Source organism: Mustela lutreola, chromosome 3 (genome assembly GCF_030435805.1).
Source record: "Mustela lutreola isolate mMusLut2 chromosome 3, mMusLut2.pri, whole genome shotgun sequence".
NCBI lineage: Eukaryota > Metazoa > Chordata > Mammalia > Carnivora > Mustelidae > Mustela > Mustela lutreola.
The window spans coordinates 140,629,803-140,649,837 of record NC_081292.1 but is presented as its reverse complement, the minus strand read 5'-3'; the positions used below and the strand labels follow the sequence as shown (position 1 = coordinate 140,649,837).

The 20,035-nt window shown below is 34.3% G+C and overlaps 1 protein-coding gene across 5 annotated transcripts in view; it reads right to left on the bottom strand.

Annotated features, from left to right (window-relative positions):
* The window catches only part of ATF2 (activating transcription factor 2), an 84,945-nt gene that overhangs the window by 14,792 nt on the left and 50,118 nt on the right, over nucleotides 1-20,035 (bottom strand). For all 5 annotated transcript variants that reach the window (XM_059166981.1, XM_059166984.1, XM_059166982.1 and 2 more), the window contains 2 exons: nucleotides 6,418-6,567; nucleotides 2,266-2,472 (listed from right to left, as the gene is read on the bottom strand). In XM_059166981.1, the coding sequence (XP_059022964.1) occupies nucleotides 2,266-2,472; nucleotides 6,418-6,567 (357 nt within the window). The remainder of the gene's footprint in view (nucleotides 1-2,265; nucleotides 2,473-6,417; nucleotides 6,568-20,035) is intronic.

Here is a 20,035-nt window from a genome sequence, read left to right as displayed (position 1 = left end):
AAATAGCAGTTATCTCATGAAAGCTGTTAATATTGCCATGACTTGGGTCAAAGCAGAAAACTGGCCCACCTAAAGTTGAAGAATATCCTGTAAATGATACTATGTATTTCTATACCCCTGTACAGTACAGTTTTCAAATATTTTTACTTCTTAAAAAGGACAATAAGCCAAATTACAAAGGAAAATATTGATAAATTTAAGATTCAAAATTTATGTATTTAAAAATACTTGCATTCATTTTAACTCAACTGAATTATGCAAAAAATCCTCAGGGAAATAGAATCAACAGGTACTTATCTCGATTCTATGGGTAAAGCAATTGAGGCTAAGAATGACAACTAAAAAATAGCCAAATCATTCAGAAGAGTAATTGTGTTAAGAACACAAAAGAAAAAAAAAATAGATGCATCTAAATCATTTTGTTAATGTAACATGAGTATCTGAAAAATTACACTAGTAATTCATAATCTAAGAGATACCTGGCAAAGAATAGCCGTTTTTTGAGCATAAATAAAGTAGTACCTATAATCTGTTTCATTTTGTTTAAGAGGGAAAATATCAGAAGTTTTTTTCCTAAGAAGTTATGAAAATAGTTCTTGAATAAGAATTTATCAGATGAGGGGGGCCTGGGTGGCTCAGAGGGTTAAGCCTCTGCCTTCGGCTCAGGTCATGATCTCAGGGTCCTGGGATCGAGTCCCACATCGGGCTCTCTGCTCAGCAGGGAGCCTGCTGCCTCCTCTCTCTCTCTCTCTGCCTGCTTGAGATCTCTGTCAAATAAACAAATAAAATCTTAAAAAAAAAAAAAAAAAAGAATTTATCAGATGATGGTAAGACAATATTTTAAAAAATACCCTAGTGTGTGTGTGTGTGTGTGTGTGTGTGTGTGTGTGTGTGTATATCTGTGATGTGATAAATCGTGTTTAAATTTTTTCTAAACGGTTAAAATAAAATGGCTAAAAATAAATTTTTGCAAGACAATTTACTTGTTCTAGAGCTTATGCTTCAAGATCTAAAGCACAATATAGAATTTTAAAAGATGACTGCCTCACATATAAAACAATTTTTATAAAATTTACCTTAGTAAGTGCTATGTCTGATGTTAAAAACTTTTTCCTAAGCATTTAAACAGATGTTTATATTGGTGACATCCTTAAAGATAGATTTAACAAATCAGCAAGTCTCAACATCAATTATGATTATATGGAAAGATTCATTTTTCACTGGGAATGGCTACTTCAGAAGACTGACCAGTAATGACTACAACTATTAACATCCGTTTTCTAGCTGATGCTCATCAACTGGTAGTTTACAAGATTTTCCTGGAGAATATTCACAACATTAAAACAAAACAAAAGTGGGGAGCACCTGGGTGGCTCATTAAGTTAAGCCTTTCACTCTTGATTTCAGCTCAGGTCATGATCTCAGAGTCCTGAGATCCAGCCCTATCTCACCGTGCTTAGTGGAGAGTCACTCAGGTTCTTGTCTCCTCCCTCTCTTGCTGCTCCTCCCCTAGTTCTCTTTCTCTCCACCCCTCCTTGCTAAAACGAATGAATGAATAAATAAATAAATCTTTAAACAAAACAAAAAGGAAGAAAGGAAGAAAGAAAAAGCAGAATGAAGGAAATAATCTTAGTGCTCTCTGACACCATTAACAGAAATCTTAGCATAAGACTGAAAAAGGAGTCTTAAAATCTTTTTATCCCATGAAGCTCCTAAGAAACCCATCTGGGGCACAATGGCAGGGAGTATGAAGTGATTTTTTTACTGCCACTGGCCATACTGTATCTGTTCTGTGGAAAATTAGAGCCCTTCAGTTTCCAAAGCTGTCAATCTGACATTTTTTCTAAGCACTACATTCACTCTAAATAAACAAAATTTCTAATTCAAAGAACCAAATAACTTAAAAATATTACTGAAGCAACTTCACAGTTGTGATACAAACCAAAAAAACTAGAAAAGTGAACTACCAGTGACAGTTTAAATTTTAAGATTCTTTGAATTTTATATACCACAACTTTACAAAGTTTAAGCCAGATAACTGGCTTAAAAACTTACATCTAACATTTCCTTATTGTGTCAGTGTTGCAAGTTTTGTATTACTTCATCTTATTATTCAAATAGGTTTACAGAACTATGCTTTACTGTAGATTCCACAGACACCCAATACTGTGTGTTAAAATGTCTGGATGGCTAACTGGAAAAAACAGGAAGAACTAAGTTCACAATTATTAAAAATAAGACCAAATTTACATTTATGCACCATACCTGCAGTTGACCGTTTAATGAACTCAAGTCTTCTGCTTTCTTCTCTAAAGACTGAACCCAGACTTTCCTTTTTTGTCGGCATCGTGAAGCGGCTGCTCTATTTCGCTCTAGAAATTTCCTCCTTTTTTCATCAGGATCTTCATTAGCTGCTCTTCTTCGACGACCACTCGTATTCTGGGTCTGTGGAGTTGTGTGAGCTGGAGAAGCCTGTAATAAACATAAGTGGAAGCTTTTTATGTTTATATATAATGAGTGAGAACATGGGTAGTAAAGAGTGGCAGAAGAGGAAGATCTACTAATTTTGTTTTCTAAGTCTCACTGTATATATCAATATTTTGAGATGACATGAAATATCACCCTGTGCTAAAACAAATTCTTTGAAATAAATAAGTACTGCTAAAATATGATTCTCATTAATTCATTATCACAGTGAATATATTTCAAGTTTGTGTAGCATTTCATTTATACAGAAATAAAATGAAGGGGCTCCTGGGTGGCTCAGTGGGTTAAGCCTCTGCCTTCGGCTTGGGTCATGATCTCAGGGTCCAGGGATCAAGCCCGGCATCGGGCGCTCTGCTCGGCGGGGAGCCTCTTACCCACCTCTCTCTGCCTGCCTCTATGCCTGCTTGTGAACTCTCTCTCTCTGGGAAATAAATAAATAAAATCTTAAAAAAAAAAAGAGAAAGAAATGAAATGAAGAAGTTGAAAATGCAATACAAATGAATATGTATAGATCTTATATTTTTCCAAGTGTACTTTTAACATTATGGTATAATACAGTCCTTTGAAAAATTATAAAGTACTAAAGTAAAAAAATTTAATAATTTACTTAATTCACTATGAAAAACCATTTACTTGCTATTTTTTAAATACAATTTTAAAAATAAAAAACAGTAAAATTTTCTCTTAAAAATTGGTTTCTTTAAAATTGAGTAAAAAGTTGAAGAGTAAAAGTACAGTAGTGCCCCCTTATCAGCAGGGGATATGTTCTAGGACTCCTGTGGATGCCTGAAACCATGGACAGTACTGAACCCAATGTTTTTTCCTATGCATAGATACCTATTACAAAGCTTAATTTATAAATTAAGTATAGTAAGAGATCAACAATAACTAATAATAAAAGTTAAGTAAATGACCTGGTCTTTCTCACTTTTAAAATATTGTACTATACTCATACCCTTCTTGTGATACGAGATAAAATGCCTATGTCATGATGAGTGCTGTGAAGTGTGTAAGCTTGAGGATTCACAGACTTGTACCCCTGGGGCAAATAATACATTATATGTTAATTTAAAAAAATGCCTATGTTAGGATGTGAAGTGAGGTGAACGATAAAGGCATTACGGCAGTGCTAGGCTACTAATCACCCATCTACTTCTGGACTATGGCTGGCCATGAAAAACTGAAACCTTGGGAGCTAAACTGCAGGTAAGAGGGAATTACCACATGTACATATTTTGGTATACTCAGCTTTTCTTCCGTTTTTGAGATTTAGGGTCAGCTTCATGTGTTTATTGATGTTCATTCTCCTGGTTGGCAGAATTCCACAGGAGTCCAGATTTTAATTTTTATTGGTTCCCCTTGCCCCTCAACACATCAGCTTAGTTATTTCAGATCAGCCAAAGACAGTTTCCAGTCACTAGTGATACTGTCTAGCATCTGAGATTATAGAACAAACAGTATGTCCAAGCCTCTCTCAAATCCCAAAATTGTGCCACAGAACACTTGAACTTGGGAGACAGGAAATAAACCCTTGGAAATACTGCAAAGGAAATGGCCTTTGTGACCACAGGCACATGACCCAAGGAAGCCTGAAAACAATCTTTTACCTATAAGTATATTCCAAAATGGTGTGATTAAACAAAACTTCTATCTTCTCCTTTTCTATATAATACACAAAAATCTTATATATAAGCTCAATGCAAGTTCTGCAGGCAAATCACCAAACTACTTCTCACTCTACAAACTCCAAAAAACATACGTTATCATTTAATTCCTTTTCCAAATAACTAGGATTAAAAATTCTCAGGGCAATTTAATTTATACTGTATTTTAATTGTAATAAAGATTAAGTATTAAATTAGATCATTTCTTTTACGTACATAATTGTAAGTTAATCTTTTAGAAAAGTATTTCTATGGCTTGCTTTAAGAATGGCAACCTTGGGCGCCTGGGTGGCTCAGTGGGTTAAGCCGCTGCCTTTAGCTCAGGTCATGATCTCAGGGTCCTGGGATCGAGTCCCGCATCGGGCTCTCTGCTCAGCAGGGAGCCTGCTTCCCTCTCTCTCTCTGCCTGCCTCTCTGTCTACTTGTGATCTCTCTCTGTCAAATAAATAAATAAAATCTTTAAAAAAAAAAAAAAAAAAAAAAAAAAAAAAGAATGGCAACCTTGTCGGGGCACCTGGGTGGCTCAGTGGGTTAAGGCCGCTGCCTTCGGCTCAGGTCATGATCTCGAGATCCTGGGATCAAGTCCCGCATCAGGCTCTCTGCTCAGCGGGGAGCCTGCTTCCCGCTCTCTCTCTCCCTGCCTGCCTCTCTGCCTACTGTGATCTCACTCTGTCAAATAAATAAATAAAATCTAAAAAAAAAAAAAAAAAAAAAAAGAATGGCAACCTTGAAATATTCTCTTTTCTTCATCCTCTTAACTTATTGATAATAGCAGTTTTTTTTCTTTTACTCATTTGGCTGAATAGAAAAGAACAGGTTTGTTTTTTTTTAATTGACAACTCAGTTATTACACAAATACTAATCACAAGTATTATAAGCGAAACTAATACAGTTATGTTTGTATATTTTTACACCTAACAAGAATTTAGGGCCACTTAAAAAACATGTATTCTTCCTCCTCTCCCTCTTTCCATTGATTCATTCATTCCTCATTATTAAAAAGAACACAGGGAGTACCCAGAAAGGAGTGATACAACAGTAAACAGATAAAGTCCCGCCTTCAAGAAGCTCCCATCCAATACAAGGATATAAATAAAAATTAGATCCAGGTGAACTTTAGTTACTATAAATAAATAATATATTCATTTCTTTTAAATAAATTTTAAAGATATAAAAACCACACATAGCTCACAGACCATAGGAAAAAACACCCATGGCCTGGATTTGGGCCCTGAGTCAGATTGCTAATCTCTGAATTATGACATTAAAACATACTTATTTTCCTTCTCTCTTGCTCCAAGTTGTTTAATGGATAACTACCACAACTACATTCCACTTTATTATTTATTTCTTTAAAGATTTTATTTATTTATTTGACAGAGAGACATAGTGAGAGAGGGAACATAAGCAGGAGAGTGGGAGAGGGAGAAGCAGGCTTCCCCGCTGAGCAGGGATCCTGATGTGGGACTCCTGGGATCATGACCTGGGCCAAAGGCAGACACCTAACAACTAAGCCACCCAGGCGTGCCTACATTCCACTTTATTCTAAGTTTTGTGAAGATAAAATACAATTATCTAAAAAGTTACAATTATGAGGCAACCTAAAACTTGCCATTTACCTGTTTCTTTAATTGCAAAGTTTTGCTTTTTAATGCCAAGCTAGTATTATTTATCTCTAAGTACCTTTTATCTTAAAAGTTCTAAAGTTCTAAAACATTTAGCAAAAATACAGTAATCATTCCATGTAGAAATGCATTACAGACATAACAGACATGGACTATAGACATCAGCTATCTAATATGCAGTCACAAACTGGAAATAAATGAAAAGGACCTCCAGCATAAACAGTTTCCATAAGGTATATATATCCGCTCCTTTGGCAATGTTTCTCAGATTTAAATCCAAGAATCATTTGATTTACGTTAGTAATGTAATAAACACACACACATGCACACATTATTTGCTGAATACAATCAACAAAAAAATGATTTAAAAAGTATCAATGGATATTACTGCCATGTCAGGCCAAGAAACACATTTACACAGTATCTTGATCAGTAACAACTGCCTATCTTATTTATTTACTTATTTATTTTGGGGTATCAATACTTTTACACTGAACTACCTTTTACCAAGGTTTCTGGTATATTTTGGAATTATGACCAGAAATAATTTTTTTCAAAGTATATATAATGGTCATTTAAATTATACTGTATTTGTTTCTTAAAGGATGATAAAGTACTAATGATAAAAACAACACACATACCGGAGTTTCTGTAGTGGATGTAGCTGGCTGTTGTAATGACTGTGGTCTTGATTCCTCTGACTGAGTTCTAACCAATCCGCTACCATGACCTTTGACAGTATCACCATTGGTAACTGGAGGATGTTGCTGGGTCAAAGCAGCTTTTAATCTCTGAAATGCAAACACCAATTAAAAGAAAAGTTCGCTGCTTTCCACTCAATTCCAACTCCCAATATTCTTTGGTTAACAACAACAAAATATTTGTTACGGAATGCAAGAATATATTTGGTTTTAAAATTAGTTTTATCATTACAAGTAGTAAGATAAACACTTTGAGAAGCTTTCCTGAGTCTGTCTGGCACTACTAGAGGATTTTACACTTTCTTGTTCGCTAACAAATTCCGAGAAAAGAGTGAAAAATAAAAACACTGTTGACTGAAAATATTTAGCTCTGCTTAACTAAAATAAGCACACAAGTTAATTACATACACTTTCACCTATTTTCTCCTACTTCATTCTTATATCTCCATCTTCCCAGGCTCCGTTTACATCTTAAACCTAAACCTCTTCCAAATTTGCACCTAACTCATCTCTGCTTGATAGTCTGATGTCAGGGCCTGTTTGGTCAACAACCTGATGTTGCATTTTTATTAGGCCACTATATTAACTGTCAGACTGAACCTCCTCCTAGAACCTACAGTTAGGTTTGCCTCCATTATGTCTTCCCTGTCTCCAGTAAGATGATTTAGTCTACCCCCTCTACTATGTTCCATTTGCCAGTTAACTGAATTGTTCCTGATCCACTGTCACAGTATGAACAACCTAGTGTTAGGAGGCCCTAAACATTTATGGGCTATCTCTTAATAAAGATGCAATTTGCATAAAGCTTATTATTCTACTAGCAAAAAGGCATTATATGTGAATATCTTATCTCCTCAACCAGACAGTAAGCTCTTTCTTTTTTGGGGTGAGGGGAGGTAAGATTTTGAGTTAGTAAGCTCTTTCAAAACAGAGATCGCCTTATCTTTCTCTGCACCATTTTTAAGCAACTGATAAACTGATCTGCTACATAACTGAACAACACATGTATTTGTTAACTGACAGAAATTGGATTCTTTGGCGAAAATGGCACAAGTGATATTTGGGGTAGTTTTATTGTTAAAAAATATATAAATATGTAATAATTAGCATAAGATAATCATACTGTAATATCTTAGAAATGAAAGGGACCTGAAAGACCTGGGACTATTATTGCTGATACTGTTCTTAATAAATGAGATGTAGTCCTTAAGCCCAAAATAAAGTTTCATCACAAAATTTGATACAGGTAGGAAAGAGAGAAGAGCTTCTGAAAGAGGCCCCCAGATGACATTAGTACAACTGCTTTCACTTACTTCAACTAAAAACAACTTAGAAAATTGTACAACTATCCCCAAATTTATAATTTCTTTGATTTCATTTATGTATATCTCCTTACCATCTTTAAGTGATCCAGACCTCTGAAAAACTTCATACATGAAAAGGTCACTAACATTTCCCAAGGCAGTAATTATACCTAGACAAGTATTACTGGACATTTTCTCTCTACTGCTATTCATTGTAGATTCTGGGTATCATTTTAAAAACACGTCAGTCAGTAGTTTAAAAAACAAGTTTATTGGGGTACCTGGGTGGCTCAGTCAGTTAAGTATCTGCTTTCAGCCCAGGTCATGATTCCAGGATCCTGGTACAGAGGACTTGCACTGGGCTCCCTGCTCAGCGGGGAGCCTGCCCTCCCCACCCCATGTTCCCACTCTCTAATAATAAAATCTTAAAAAAAAAAATTTACTGAGGTGTAAGTTACATATAAGTAAGAAGTCTTTTTTGTGCATAGCTCTAGAATTTTAACAAGTGCATTGTGTTGTGTAACCACCCTACAATCAGGATACAGAACAGTACTCTATTCCCCCGAATTCCCTTACACTTCTTTCCTCTCAGCCCCGCCCCAACCCCTAGAAACCACTAATCTGTTTTCTGATCCCCAAAGTTTTGCCTTTTCTAAAATGTCATATAAATGGAATTATACAATGTTAACAGCCTTTTGAATTTGGCTTCTTCCCTTTAGCATAATGCACTTGAAATTCATCCTTGTTATCAGTATTTTTTCAATGAGTTTCTACTAGGACAGTGCCCCTACTTTAGAGATTAAGAAACCAGAGATCTTTTGCCCAAGGTCACAGAAATAGCTAAGACGAAGAAAACTGAGACACTTATAACTGATGGGATAATATGGACATGTGTGGATTAAACTAAAGTTAGATAATGGAATAAAGGAGTAGTTGGCTGCAACCAGAACTACTACTTAGGCAAAGTGGTCAAAGAACTCAAAATAGAGTTTGAAAGTGCAGAACAAAGGAGGAAAATCAGGGGAGGTGGTCAGTCTGCATAATTAAATCTTTTAAAAACAGCATGTTACACATCAAAATACAGTAAACAGCATCCAGTTTATAGTGTTAGGTTACAGGGTTTTCACTTCTGGATATAAAATGTGTATAAATGTAAGTAGCAGTTGAGATGTGAAGCTTGGTAAATTATGTGTTGATAAAACATTTTTAAGTCCTTAGGTAGAAAACATAGAACTGAAGAGCATTTAAAGTTTTATAGTGAAGAGCTTAACTCTTAGAATTAATGAAATACAGTAACTGCACATAGGGGAGTCTGAAGTACATAAACATCACTCTCTTGAATAATCTTTAGTAGGGCAAGTTACTACCTTATAGAGCACTTAAAAAGCAGCATCAGTATTCATTCATTATCCTCTCTTGACTGCCCTAGTGTATACAGTACTCACCCAGTGAGGAAGCTCTAATGTTTGCTCCATGCTGTTACATTGATTACAATGGGTCTGACTTAGAAAGTGTGCCACTGGGTACAAAATTTAAGAAAAAGATTTTCAAGGGTTAATTTACCCTGTTCTGAACTGCACATATATATGTATTTTAAAAAGCAGTAAAAAAATAGACATACACTAAAAAATTTAGAATGGGTTAGGTGAAAAAAAGATGTCACTAAATATGAGGATTCATGAAAATTTTATAATAAAAGGATATCTACAATCCACCCATATATATTTGTCAAAGACAGTTTAAAGAACAACAAATAGTGTGGTTCAAAAATATCAATGAAAACATATATAAATACCATGGATATTTTTTTCCAGCAGAATTTTGGAACTAGAAGATATATCAATTAGTCCAATCAGCAGCTTACAGACAGACATACTAAGGTCCAAAGAGTGAATGAAGTTACTTCCCAGAATCAAAGAGTAAGTTAGAAACAGAGCAAGGATCAGATATTCTGCTAACTCCTAATTCATTGAACACATCTTTGAAGTTTTGCCAAACTAGAGTTTTTGCCTATATGAAGTATTCTAAGTAGATCAGCAGTCAATAAGATACTTCTCTCCATACAGAAATTTAATATAATAAAAAGATTGAGATCCAAAATGTCTGTATTCCCAATATGTACAATAAAGCTTAAGCATAATTTTAATTTTAAACTACAGACATTATTGGAAAGAAAACTAAAATATCGTTATTACTATATTTGTAAGCAGACTAGTGTTTTAATGTTTGGAATTAACTTTTAGCAACGTAAAATTCAACTACTACATTGAAAACTTTTTTCTTAGATATAAACTATGTCAGAAAATGAATAGTTCATTGTGCTGACCAATACTACTTCCTCATTTTAAGAAGTAATCTGCTAAAAGTAATTTGCTATTCAAACTCTAGGTTATATTTCACACTCCTGAAAACAAATTTTATCACATCTGTCAGAACTTAGTAGGAACAAACTACTCCATCATAGTTCAAAGAAAAAACATAATGTTCTCTAGAAACAATTTATGAAAAAGTCAGATCCATATTTCATATGTGCCACAAAAGCTCATCAGAGTAATAACCCTCCTTCTCCTGGGTGTTATCCTACCATCTGCTGCTCTATTACTTATCTTTATTTTGCAACTAATTAACAGCATAATCTTCTAAATTCAGCAAGTTAATTATCATTATTGTGGTCTTTGCAGCATCATCAGTCCTCATGAAGCCTTGTCTCCCCACCCCCAGAGAACATATGAAAATGAAGTAGGTTGTGAGAGAGTTTGTTTCTTTGGAGTGGGCTCATTAGGTGTTTGCTGATTAGCCTGGCATGCAGAGGCAGGTCAGAAGAATTCTGCTGAACATGAGGTTCCATGCAGGGCCCAACTAAGTTAATGTAGGTTTCTGAACAGTTGCCAAGATGCCCTCTGTCAGCTCTCAGTAGAAACCCCCTGCAGAAAACCTACTGGCTACCCACTGTGTGCAAAGGTATTTCTCAGTTTGTCACACAAGACTTAAAGGAACGACTGTGCAGAATGCTACCAAAATACTTTATTAAATCTTAACAAAACTCCTAGATGGTTAATATTTTCTTATTCAGACAAGTTGCTTTTTGGTTACAAATATTACATAAGAAAGTTGTTACATTACAAGAGTAACACAGATGGAAACTATCTATTGTTTACATGCTTAATGACAAAACTCCTAAACCTAAATTTGGTTAGGTCCATGGCAATTCTTTGGAAGACAGTAAGTGGATGCTAGGAATTTTTCTGTAGTATTAACAAATACTACATAATCTTGTATTCATGGATCCTCACCTACACTTCTTTTTCTTACCACATTCTCACTTTTCCAAAGACTTAAAAGTTCTAACCAAAAAAACCTGCTCTGAAGAAATTTCTTTAGCAATAAAAGGACCCATTTCAGTATCTATAGTAGACACAAACAATGCATTTTGCCTACCTATAAGTACTAGACATCTGAAAATCAGGGTCCTATAAAAGCATCCCTGGTTATCTTAGGATTCAAGTAAGTTTCTCTTCAGCTATAGTGTGCTAGTCATTCTTGTATTCTAATGCCATTTCTCCCACATGACTTATTTTTTAATGTATCTTTCACTGTATTTAATTTTAATTCCAGTGTAGTTAACAGACAGTAATATATTCATTTCAGGTGTACAATACAGTGATTCAACAATTCCATTTTTGCTCCGTGTTCTTCTAGATAAGTGAAGAACAATAGCCTTCACCTATTTCACCCTCTGCCCCTTCTCACTGGTAACCATTAGTTTGTTCTTTGTAGTTAAGAATGTTTTGGGGTTTGTCCTTTTTCTTTATTCATTTGTTTTGTTTCTTAAATTCCACATATGAGTGAAATCATACAGTGTTTGTCTTTCTCTGACTGTCTTATATTGCTTAGCATTATATCCTCTAGATCTTTTATACTGTTGGAAAAGGTAAGATTTCATTCTTTATATGGCCGAGTAATATTCCATTGTATATACATACCATTTCTTTATCCATTCATCTACTGATGGGTACTTAGGCTGCTTCCATAATTTGGCTCTTGTAACAATAATGCTGCAATAAACAAAGGGGTGCATATATCCCTTTCAATTAGGTTTTCTGTATTTTTCGGGGTAAATGCTCAGTAGTGAGACTACTGGATCAAAGGGTAGTACTATTTTTTTGAGGAACCTCCATACTGGTTTCTACAGTAGCTGCTCCAGTTTGCATTCCTGCCAACAATGCACGAGGTTGCCCTTTTCCCTACATTCTTGCCAACTTGTTTCTTGAGTTTTGGGTTTTAGACCTTCTGACAGGTGTAAGGTGGTATCTCGTTTGGGTTTTGATTTGCATTTCCCTGATGATGAGTGACATTGAGTATCTTTTCATGTGTCTCTTGGTCAGCTGTATGTCTTCTTCAGAGAAATGTCTGTTCACATCTTCTGCCCATTTTTAAGCTGGATTATTGATTATTTGTCTTTTTTTGGTGTTGTGTAGGTTCTTGATATATTTTGGATGCCAAGCCTTTATCAGATTTGTCACTTGCAAATATTTTCTCCCAATCAGTAGGCTTTTTGTTTTGTTGGTTTTCTTTGGTGTGCAGAAGGTTTAATTTTGATGTAGTTCCAATACTTTACTTTTGCTTTTGTTTTCTCTAGCCTCTAGATTTATTAACTTTGTTGAATTAAATCTGCATATTAGAAAGATGTCCTTACAGTTAATGTCCTAGAAATCACTGCCTGTGCTCTCTTCTAGGATTTTTATGGCTTCAACTCTCACACTGAGGTCCTTAATCCATTTTGAGATTATTTTTATGTATGATGAAAGAAACTGGTCCAGTTTTGCCAGTATCATTTGTTGAAGAGACATCTCCCCAATACATATTCTTGCCTCCTTTGTTGAAGATTAATTGACCATATAACTGTGGGTTTATTTCTGGGCTCTCCATTCTGTTCCATTGATCTGTTTACCTATTTCTGTGCCAGACCATACCTTCTGATTACTATAGCTTCGTTATATAACTTCAAGTCTGGAATTGCACCACCTTCAGTTTTGTTCTTTTTAAAAACTGCGTTGGCAGAATGCCTGGGTGGCTCAGTTGGGCTCCCTGCTCAGTGGGAAGCCTGCTTTTCCCTCTGCCTGTTGCTCCCCCTGCTTGTGTACTCTCTTTCTCTGACAAATAAATACATAGGTATTTTTTTAAAAAAATTATATATATATTATATTATATATTATATATTATATATATATATATATATATATGCATGCACACGCTTTGGGGCGCCTGGGTGGCTCAGTTGGTTTTTTGCGAACTGCCTGCAGTTCAGGTCATGATCCTGGAGTCCTGGGATTGAGTCCCACATCAGGCTCGCTGCTCAGCATGGAGTCTGTTTCTCCCCCTGACCCTCTCCCCTCTCATGCTCTCTCTCTCTCTCAAGTAAATAAATACAATCTTTAAAGCAAACAAACAAACTGCTTTGGCTATTGGGGTCTTTTGTGACTCCATACAAATTTTGTTGTAGTTCCATGAAAAATGTTGCTGGTATTCTGACAGGGATTGAATTAAATCTGCATATTGCTTTGGGTAGTATAGACATTTTAACTGTAATTGTTTTTCCAATCATTGCATGAACATGGAATGTCTTTCTGTTTGTTTGCATCATCTTCAATTTCTTCAGTGCTTTCTAGTTTTCAAAGTACAGGTCTTTCACCACTTTGGCTAAATTTATTCCTTGGTATTTTATTATTTTGGGAGTAATTGTAAATGGGATTGTTTTCCTTCCTCTTTTATTTTTTGGAGAAGTTTGAGAAGAAAAGGTTTTAACTCTTCTTTAAATGTTTGGTAGAACTCATCTGTGAAGCTGTGTGGTCCTGGACTTGTTTGCTGGGAGTTATTTGATTACTGATTCAATTTCATTGCTCGTAATCAGTCTGTTCAAATTTTCTGTTGCTTTCTGATTTGGGGGAAGTTATATTTCTAGGAACTTATCCATTTCTTCTAGGTTGCCCAGTTTGTTGACATACAATTTTTTTTTTTTTTAATAGAAGGAATTTCTTTTTTATTTATTTATTTGTTTATTTACTTATTTATTTATTTATTTGACAGAGAGAGATCACAAGTAGGCAGAGAGGCAGACAAAGAGAGAGGAGGAAGCAGGCTCCTGGCTGAGCAGAGAGCCCGATGCGGGGCTCGATCCCAGGACTCTGGGATCATGACCTGAGCCGAAGGCAGAGGCTTTAACCAACTGAGCCACCCAGGCGCCCCAACATACAATTTTTCATAATGTTCTTACAATCCGTTGTATTTCTGTGGTGTCAGTTGTTATTTCTCTTTTGTTCCTGATTTTGAGTCTCCCCTTTCCCTTTTTGATGAGTCTGGCTAGATTTATTAACTTTGTTGATCTTCTCAAAGAACCAGTTCCTGATTTCATTTCATTTCATTTTTTTTAAAAAATAGTCTCTATAACACTTATTTCAGCTCTAATCTTTTTATCTTCCTTTTTTCTGCTGGGTTTGGGTTTTGTTTGTTCTTTGTTTTCTAGCTTCTGTAGGAGTAAGGTTAGGTTATCTGAGATTTTTTTTTGCTTCTAAATAGGTCAATATTGCTATAAACTTTCCTCTTAGAACTGCTTTTGCTGCTTCCCAAAGATTTTGGACCACTGCATTTTCATTTGTCTCCATGTATTTTTTTTTTTTAACTTTTTTTTTAACTTCTTCTTTGATTTGTTGGTTGACCCATTTGTTGTTTAGAAACACGTTATATTTGTGTTCTTTTCTGATTTTTTCTTGTGGTTGATTCCCAGTTTCATTACATTGTTGGAAAAGACTAATGGTGTAACTCTGATATTTTTGAATTTGAGACATATTTTGTAGCCTAATATATGATCTATTCTGTTCCAGTGCACTTGAAAAGAATGTGTATTCTATTTTATGATGGAATATTTTGAATATGTCTATTAAAACATCTGGTCCAATGTATCATTCAAAGCCAGTTTCCTGATTTTTAGTTTAGATGATCTGTCCATCAATGTAAGTGGGGTGTTAGAGTTCCCTACTATCACTGTATTACTATCAATTAGTTCCTTTATATTTGTTATTAATCATTTTATGTATTCGAGTGCTCCTATGCTGGGTGCATAAGTATTTATAATTGTTATGTCTTCTTGTTGAATCGTTCCTTTAATGATTATATAACATCCCTATCTCTTGCTATAGTCTTTTTTTTAAAGTCTATTTTGTTTGATATAAGTATTGCTACCCCAGCATTCTTTTCACATCCATTTGCATGATAAATGTTTCTGCATCTCCTCCCTTCCAAACTGCATGTCTTTAGGTCTGAAGTGAGTCTCTTGTAGGCAGCATATAGATTGGTCTTGTTTTTTTAATCCATTCTGTCACCCTATTTCTTTGATTGGAGCATTTAGTCCATTTACATTCAGAATATTAACTGATAGATATGTATTTCCTGGCATTCTGTCATTTGTTTTGTTTTTGTAGATTTTTTTTTTTTTTTTAAGATTTTATTTATTTATTTGACAGAGAGAAATCACAAGTAGATGGAGAGGCAGGCAGAGAGAGAGAGGGAAGCAGGCTCCCTGCTGAGCAGAGAGCCCGATGTGGGACTCGATCCCAGGACCCTGAGATCATGACCTGAGCCGAAGGCAGAGGCTTTAACCCACTGAGCCACCCAGGCGTCCCTGTTTTTGTAGATCTTTTGTTTCTTTCTTCCCTTGTTCTCTCACTGTAAGTTGGCTTTCTTTATGATATACTTGGATTTCTTTCTCTCTTTTTTTGCATATCTACTATTGGTTTTTGATTTGTGGTTACCATTAGGTTTGTATATAACTTCTTCTGAACCGCATATCAGTTTAGCAGAATCACTACTACACTATGTATGTATGTATGTATGTCATTAAGAGATTATGATGATATTGGTCAAATAAATCCTTAGGAGAGATGAAGAATCAAATAGGGAGGACACTTAAATATTTTTAAAGAGTTGAAAACAACAACAAAGCAAAATCCAACTCAAGCATGAAAGAAGAAATTGTAAGTTTTATTGGTATGGATAGCAGACTGGCAAACAGAAAAATTATTTAATGTGTAACATGAATCTAAGGGAGATGATCTGGGAATCACTCATTTGGAGAGCATGGATTTGGAGTCCTATCACTGATGGAGAAGAGTCAAGTCCTGTGATCATTTTTCTGGTCATTAAGAAACCTACATACACACACTGGGATATGAGCCCAGTCTCAATTTCTTTAGTTGGGATGATATAATTATTTCCTCATTTGCTAAGCTTTTTTTTAAGCTCCTTGGAACTTATTAAGGTAAATTAAGGACACTGACATTTTAATTCAGACTTAGAAAAAATATGTAGTTAAATTGTATTTTATGTCCTAGAATTAATTAGAATAATTTGCCACAGAGTAACAGGTTACCATTGAATTTCAATTTAAAATGTTTAAGAGATCAATTTAGTCTATGACTTCAGTTGGAAGAGCAAAGATAGTCTAACCAATCCTCTTAATACTAGACTGTTAAGAAACCAAACCCCACTCGAAGTTTAAAGTTATTAAACATTTTAGGGAAGTTTGTTAGATAATTGAGGGGCCTATAAAGAAAATGGGATATATTAAGTTTAAAATTAAGTTTAGCATGTTTAAGATTAATTATATTTGAAGACCTTTAAAAATAATCATTATATAACTGGATTTGTAAATTGGCCTTGAGAATTCAAGGAAGAATTAAGTTTTTGAATTGGGTAGCTTTAATAAATCTAGTATTTTTTAAAAATAGTCCCTGAATAATTGTTTTTGTGCACAAAAGTTATCAAGGGCTCCAAAAACCAAAAATCACTGATATAATTCTAACTGCTGAAAAACATGACTAATGGCCTTAAAAAGGTAAAAAGAATTTTGATGATCACCAGAACTATGTGCAAGAAAAATCTCAAGATTTAAGACCATATCTACTTAATTTCTTAGTACCTAAGAAATATTCATTAAATAAGTAACAATCGAAAGAAATAATTGTTAAATGAGACTAGGGACAAAATATATGAAGATGAATCAAACTACAAAAACTGAACTATTTTCAGGTTATTTACTAATGTTGGTAGATTGGTTTTGTACTTAGAGCAATATGTAAGTACAGTTGATGATGACATGTAAACACTGAAAATTCTAACAGATAGTCAACATGTTCATTTTATGTTATTAAGATAGGGGAAACAGACTAGTAATATTTGATAAAAATATAAAACCAGGGTGCCTGGCTGGCTCGGCTGGCTAAGCATCGGCCTTAGGCTCAGTCATGATCCCAGAGGAGTCTGGGCTCCCTGCTCAGCAAGGGGCCTGTTTCTCCCTCTCCCTCCTGCTCTCCCTGTGTGAAATATTTAAAAATACATACCCACACAAACACAATGCCAATGGTGAGATGTGAAATAATTTCTGTACCACAACAACAAAAAAACCCAATTAATCAGAACTCCCTCAGCATTCCAGGCAATTGTTATTTTGTTACCAGTTCATGTTACCTGGATTGAATGGCAAAGTCTATTTTCACAAAAGAGTCCAATAAGTATGATGTATTAGAAAATGGAAACACAGGACAATCAATATACCAAAGGTGGTAAGTTCCCAAACCACAATGTCACTAAAATAGAAATCAGTAAGATAAAAAGAAAGCCTCCAGATATTTAGGAAATTATATACTTTTAAATAACCCACAGCTGAAAGAAGAAATCACAAAGGAAATTAGAAGATAAATGATAATGAAAATCTAGCATATCAAAACTTGTGAACAAGAAGAAATTTATAGTTTTAAATGCCTATATGAGAAAGGTAAAATGACTTAATCAATAATCTAAGCTTCCACTTTCGCCGAAAAAACACAGGCAAATTAAACCCAATTAACCAGAAGGAAGTAAGTACTGAAGATAAAAGTAGCAATCAATGATAGTACAAATACACCATAAAAAAAATAAAGGCAAGCTACAGACTAAGAGAAAATATTTGTAAGATACATGTAACAAAAATTTTGTATTTATTGTATCTAAAGAATTCCTATAACATAATAATAAGAGACAACCCAATTTAAAAAATCAGCAGAACATACCACAAAAGGCATCTGGCAAAATCAGAAATGCAATCGAAACCATGAGATATTCCTACAAACTCCTAGAAATATCTACAATGAAAATACAGACAACACTAAAGGCTGGCAAAAATGTGGAAACAACCAGAATTCCCATACTCTGCCTGTGAGAATGCATATCTCTGGCAAAAGGTCTGGCAGTGTCTTACAAAGTTAAGTGTATAATTACTTTCTTACTCAGTAATTCTATTTTTCAGTAGACAGACCAACTGAAAGTAAACATTCATAAAAAGAGTTATATAAAAATGTGCACAGCATCTTTATTCACAAAGCTCAACGCTGAAAACCATTCAGGTATCCACGAACAAGAGAATGGATAAAGAAACTGTGGTAATTTGTACAATGGAGTATTACTCAGCAATAAAAAGAGGCAAATTATGATATACTCAACAACATGGATAAATCTCACAGACATATGGTTGGCTGGACTCAAGAATATATATTGATTCCATTTGTATAAAATTCTAGGACCAATTGCTGGTGACAAAGATCAGAAGAGCTGGGAAGGTGTATTGACTGGGGAGGGAAATAAACTTTCTGGGTAGATATTAACATTCAATACCATGAGAACAGTGTGAGTTACATTAATACACTTATATATTCAAGTTAAGATTGGTTCATTTCAATGTATATAAATTTTACATTAAGAAGGGCCTATTAAAAAATAATTGAATTGGGTAGGGAATGGTCTGAGGGATAGATAAAACAAGAATGGCAGTTATATTGCTAATAATTAAAGCTGATGATGGGTACATGGGGGTTCATTATACCATAACTGTTTACTCTGTATATGTTTGAGATTTCCCATAATGAAAAGTTAAAGAAAAAAAGGAAATAGACTAATTTCTGAGTCTTTTTATTTAATTAAAACAGGACAATCTTATTTACTACCCCAATTAAAATAGGCAATCACCTAAATATGGTTATTTTACATTAGCAAAATTCTAATAATAAATTTAATTGGACTGTTAAATTTAAGTGGGGCAATCTATGACTCCCCATGCCTCCAACCAATGATGGTTCTCTATATATAAATTTATTTTTAAAGTTATAGCTTTGATTTTTTTTCTAATATAAAAGCACACAAAACACTTTTATTCTTGTTAATTTCCTGGTGACCTAAAAGGAAAAATTACTGAAGTAAGTATTAAGTTTAATAGTTTCTACAAATATGGCCTACTCTTCTTATAGCCCAAAGTATTTTTTTAATTCAAAAGGAACAAATCAGATTTGTTAGGAAAAAAAATCCACTGAATATATAGATGTATTTTTAGATGCAGTGTACAACTAATTTTTCACTAGTACAGTATGTTTAAAGTAGTAAGTATAAAAAACATTCCCAATGAAGCTTTTCTGCTATTAACTGAAGAGGATTCATCTTAGTATTTCCAAAGCTTTGAGCTAAACATGTTGTTATGTGAAAAAAATTCTGTCTTGGGTTTTCAAAGAGTTCTCTCCCCACAATCAATAACCAGCTAATTTTTATACTCCTCAACCATTGTTCATTCAGATGGTATATTAAATTTTATTGTTAAAGTCATCACATGCCAATTTTAGATTGATTATTTGCTATAATGGAGAACAGAGGTAAAAAAACTTAAAGCTTTGCAATATATAATAGTTTTTATACAAATTTATATTGGTAATAAAGCGCCTAGGACTGAACTTGAATAACAGCTGTATAATAACTATATATTGATTTTTCTAAGGATGCAGTCATCAGCTGATGTTAAGAAGCCCTGAAGTGTGTGAGGCTATAGAAGGGAGAATTACATGGATTAAGGAGGAAAAAAAAAAAAGAAAAAAGCAGCAGCAGTTTTAGGTTTTTTTACTAAGGAATTTGGCAGGTTTATGGAATCTGGGCTAAGAGAAACTCTAGAAATAAAAGTTTAATCTTTTTATTTTACAAATAAGGAAACTGAATCTCCTCAAAGTTAAAGTGGTTTGATTAAGAGTAGTGAATAGCAGAGTTAGGATTAAAATTAAAACACATGTCTCCTGTCTCCTTATCTATAACTCATCCCTTAAACAATACTAATTTCTTTTCATTTTAAAAAAGATTTTATTTATTCATTTGACAGACAGAAATCACAAGTAGACAGAGAAGCAGGT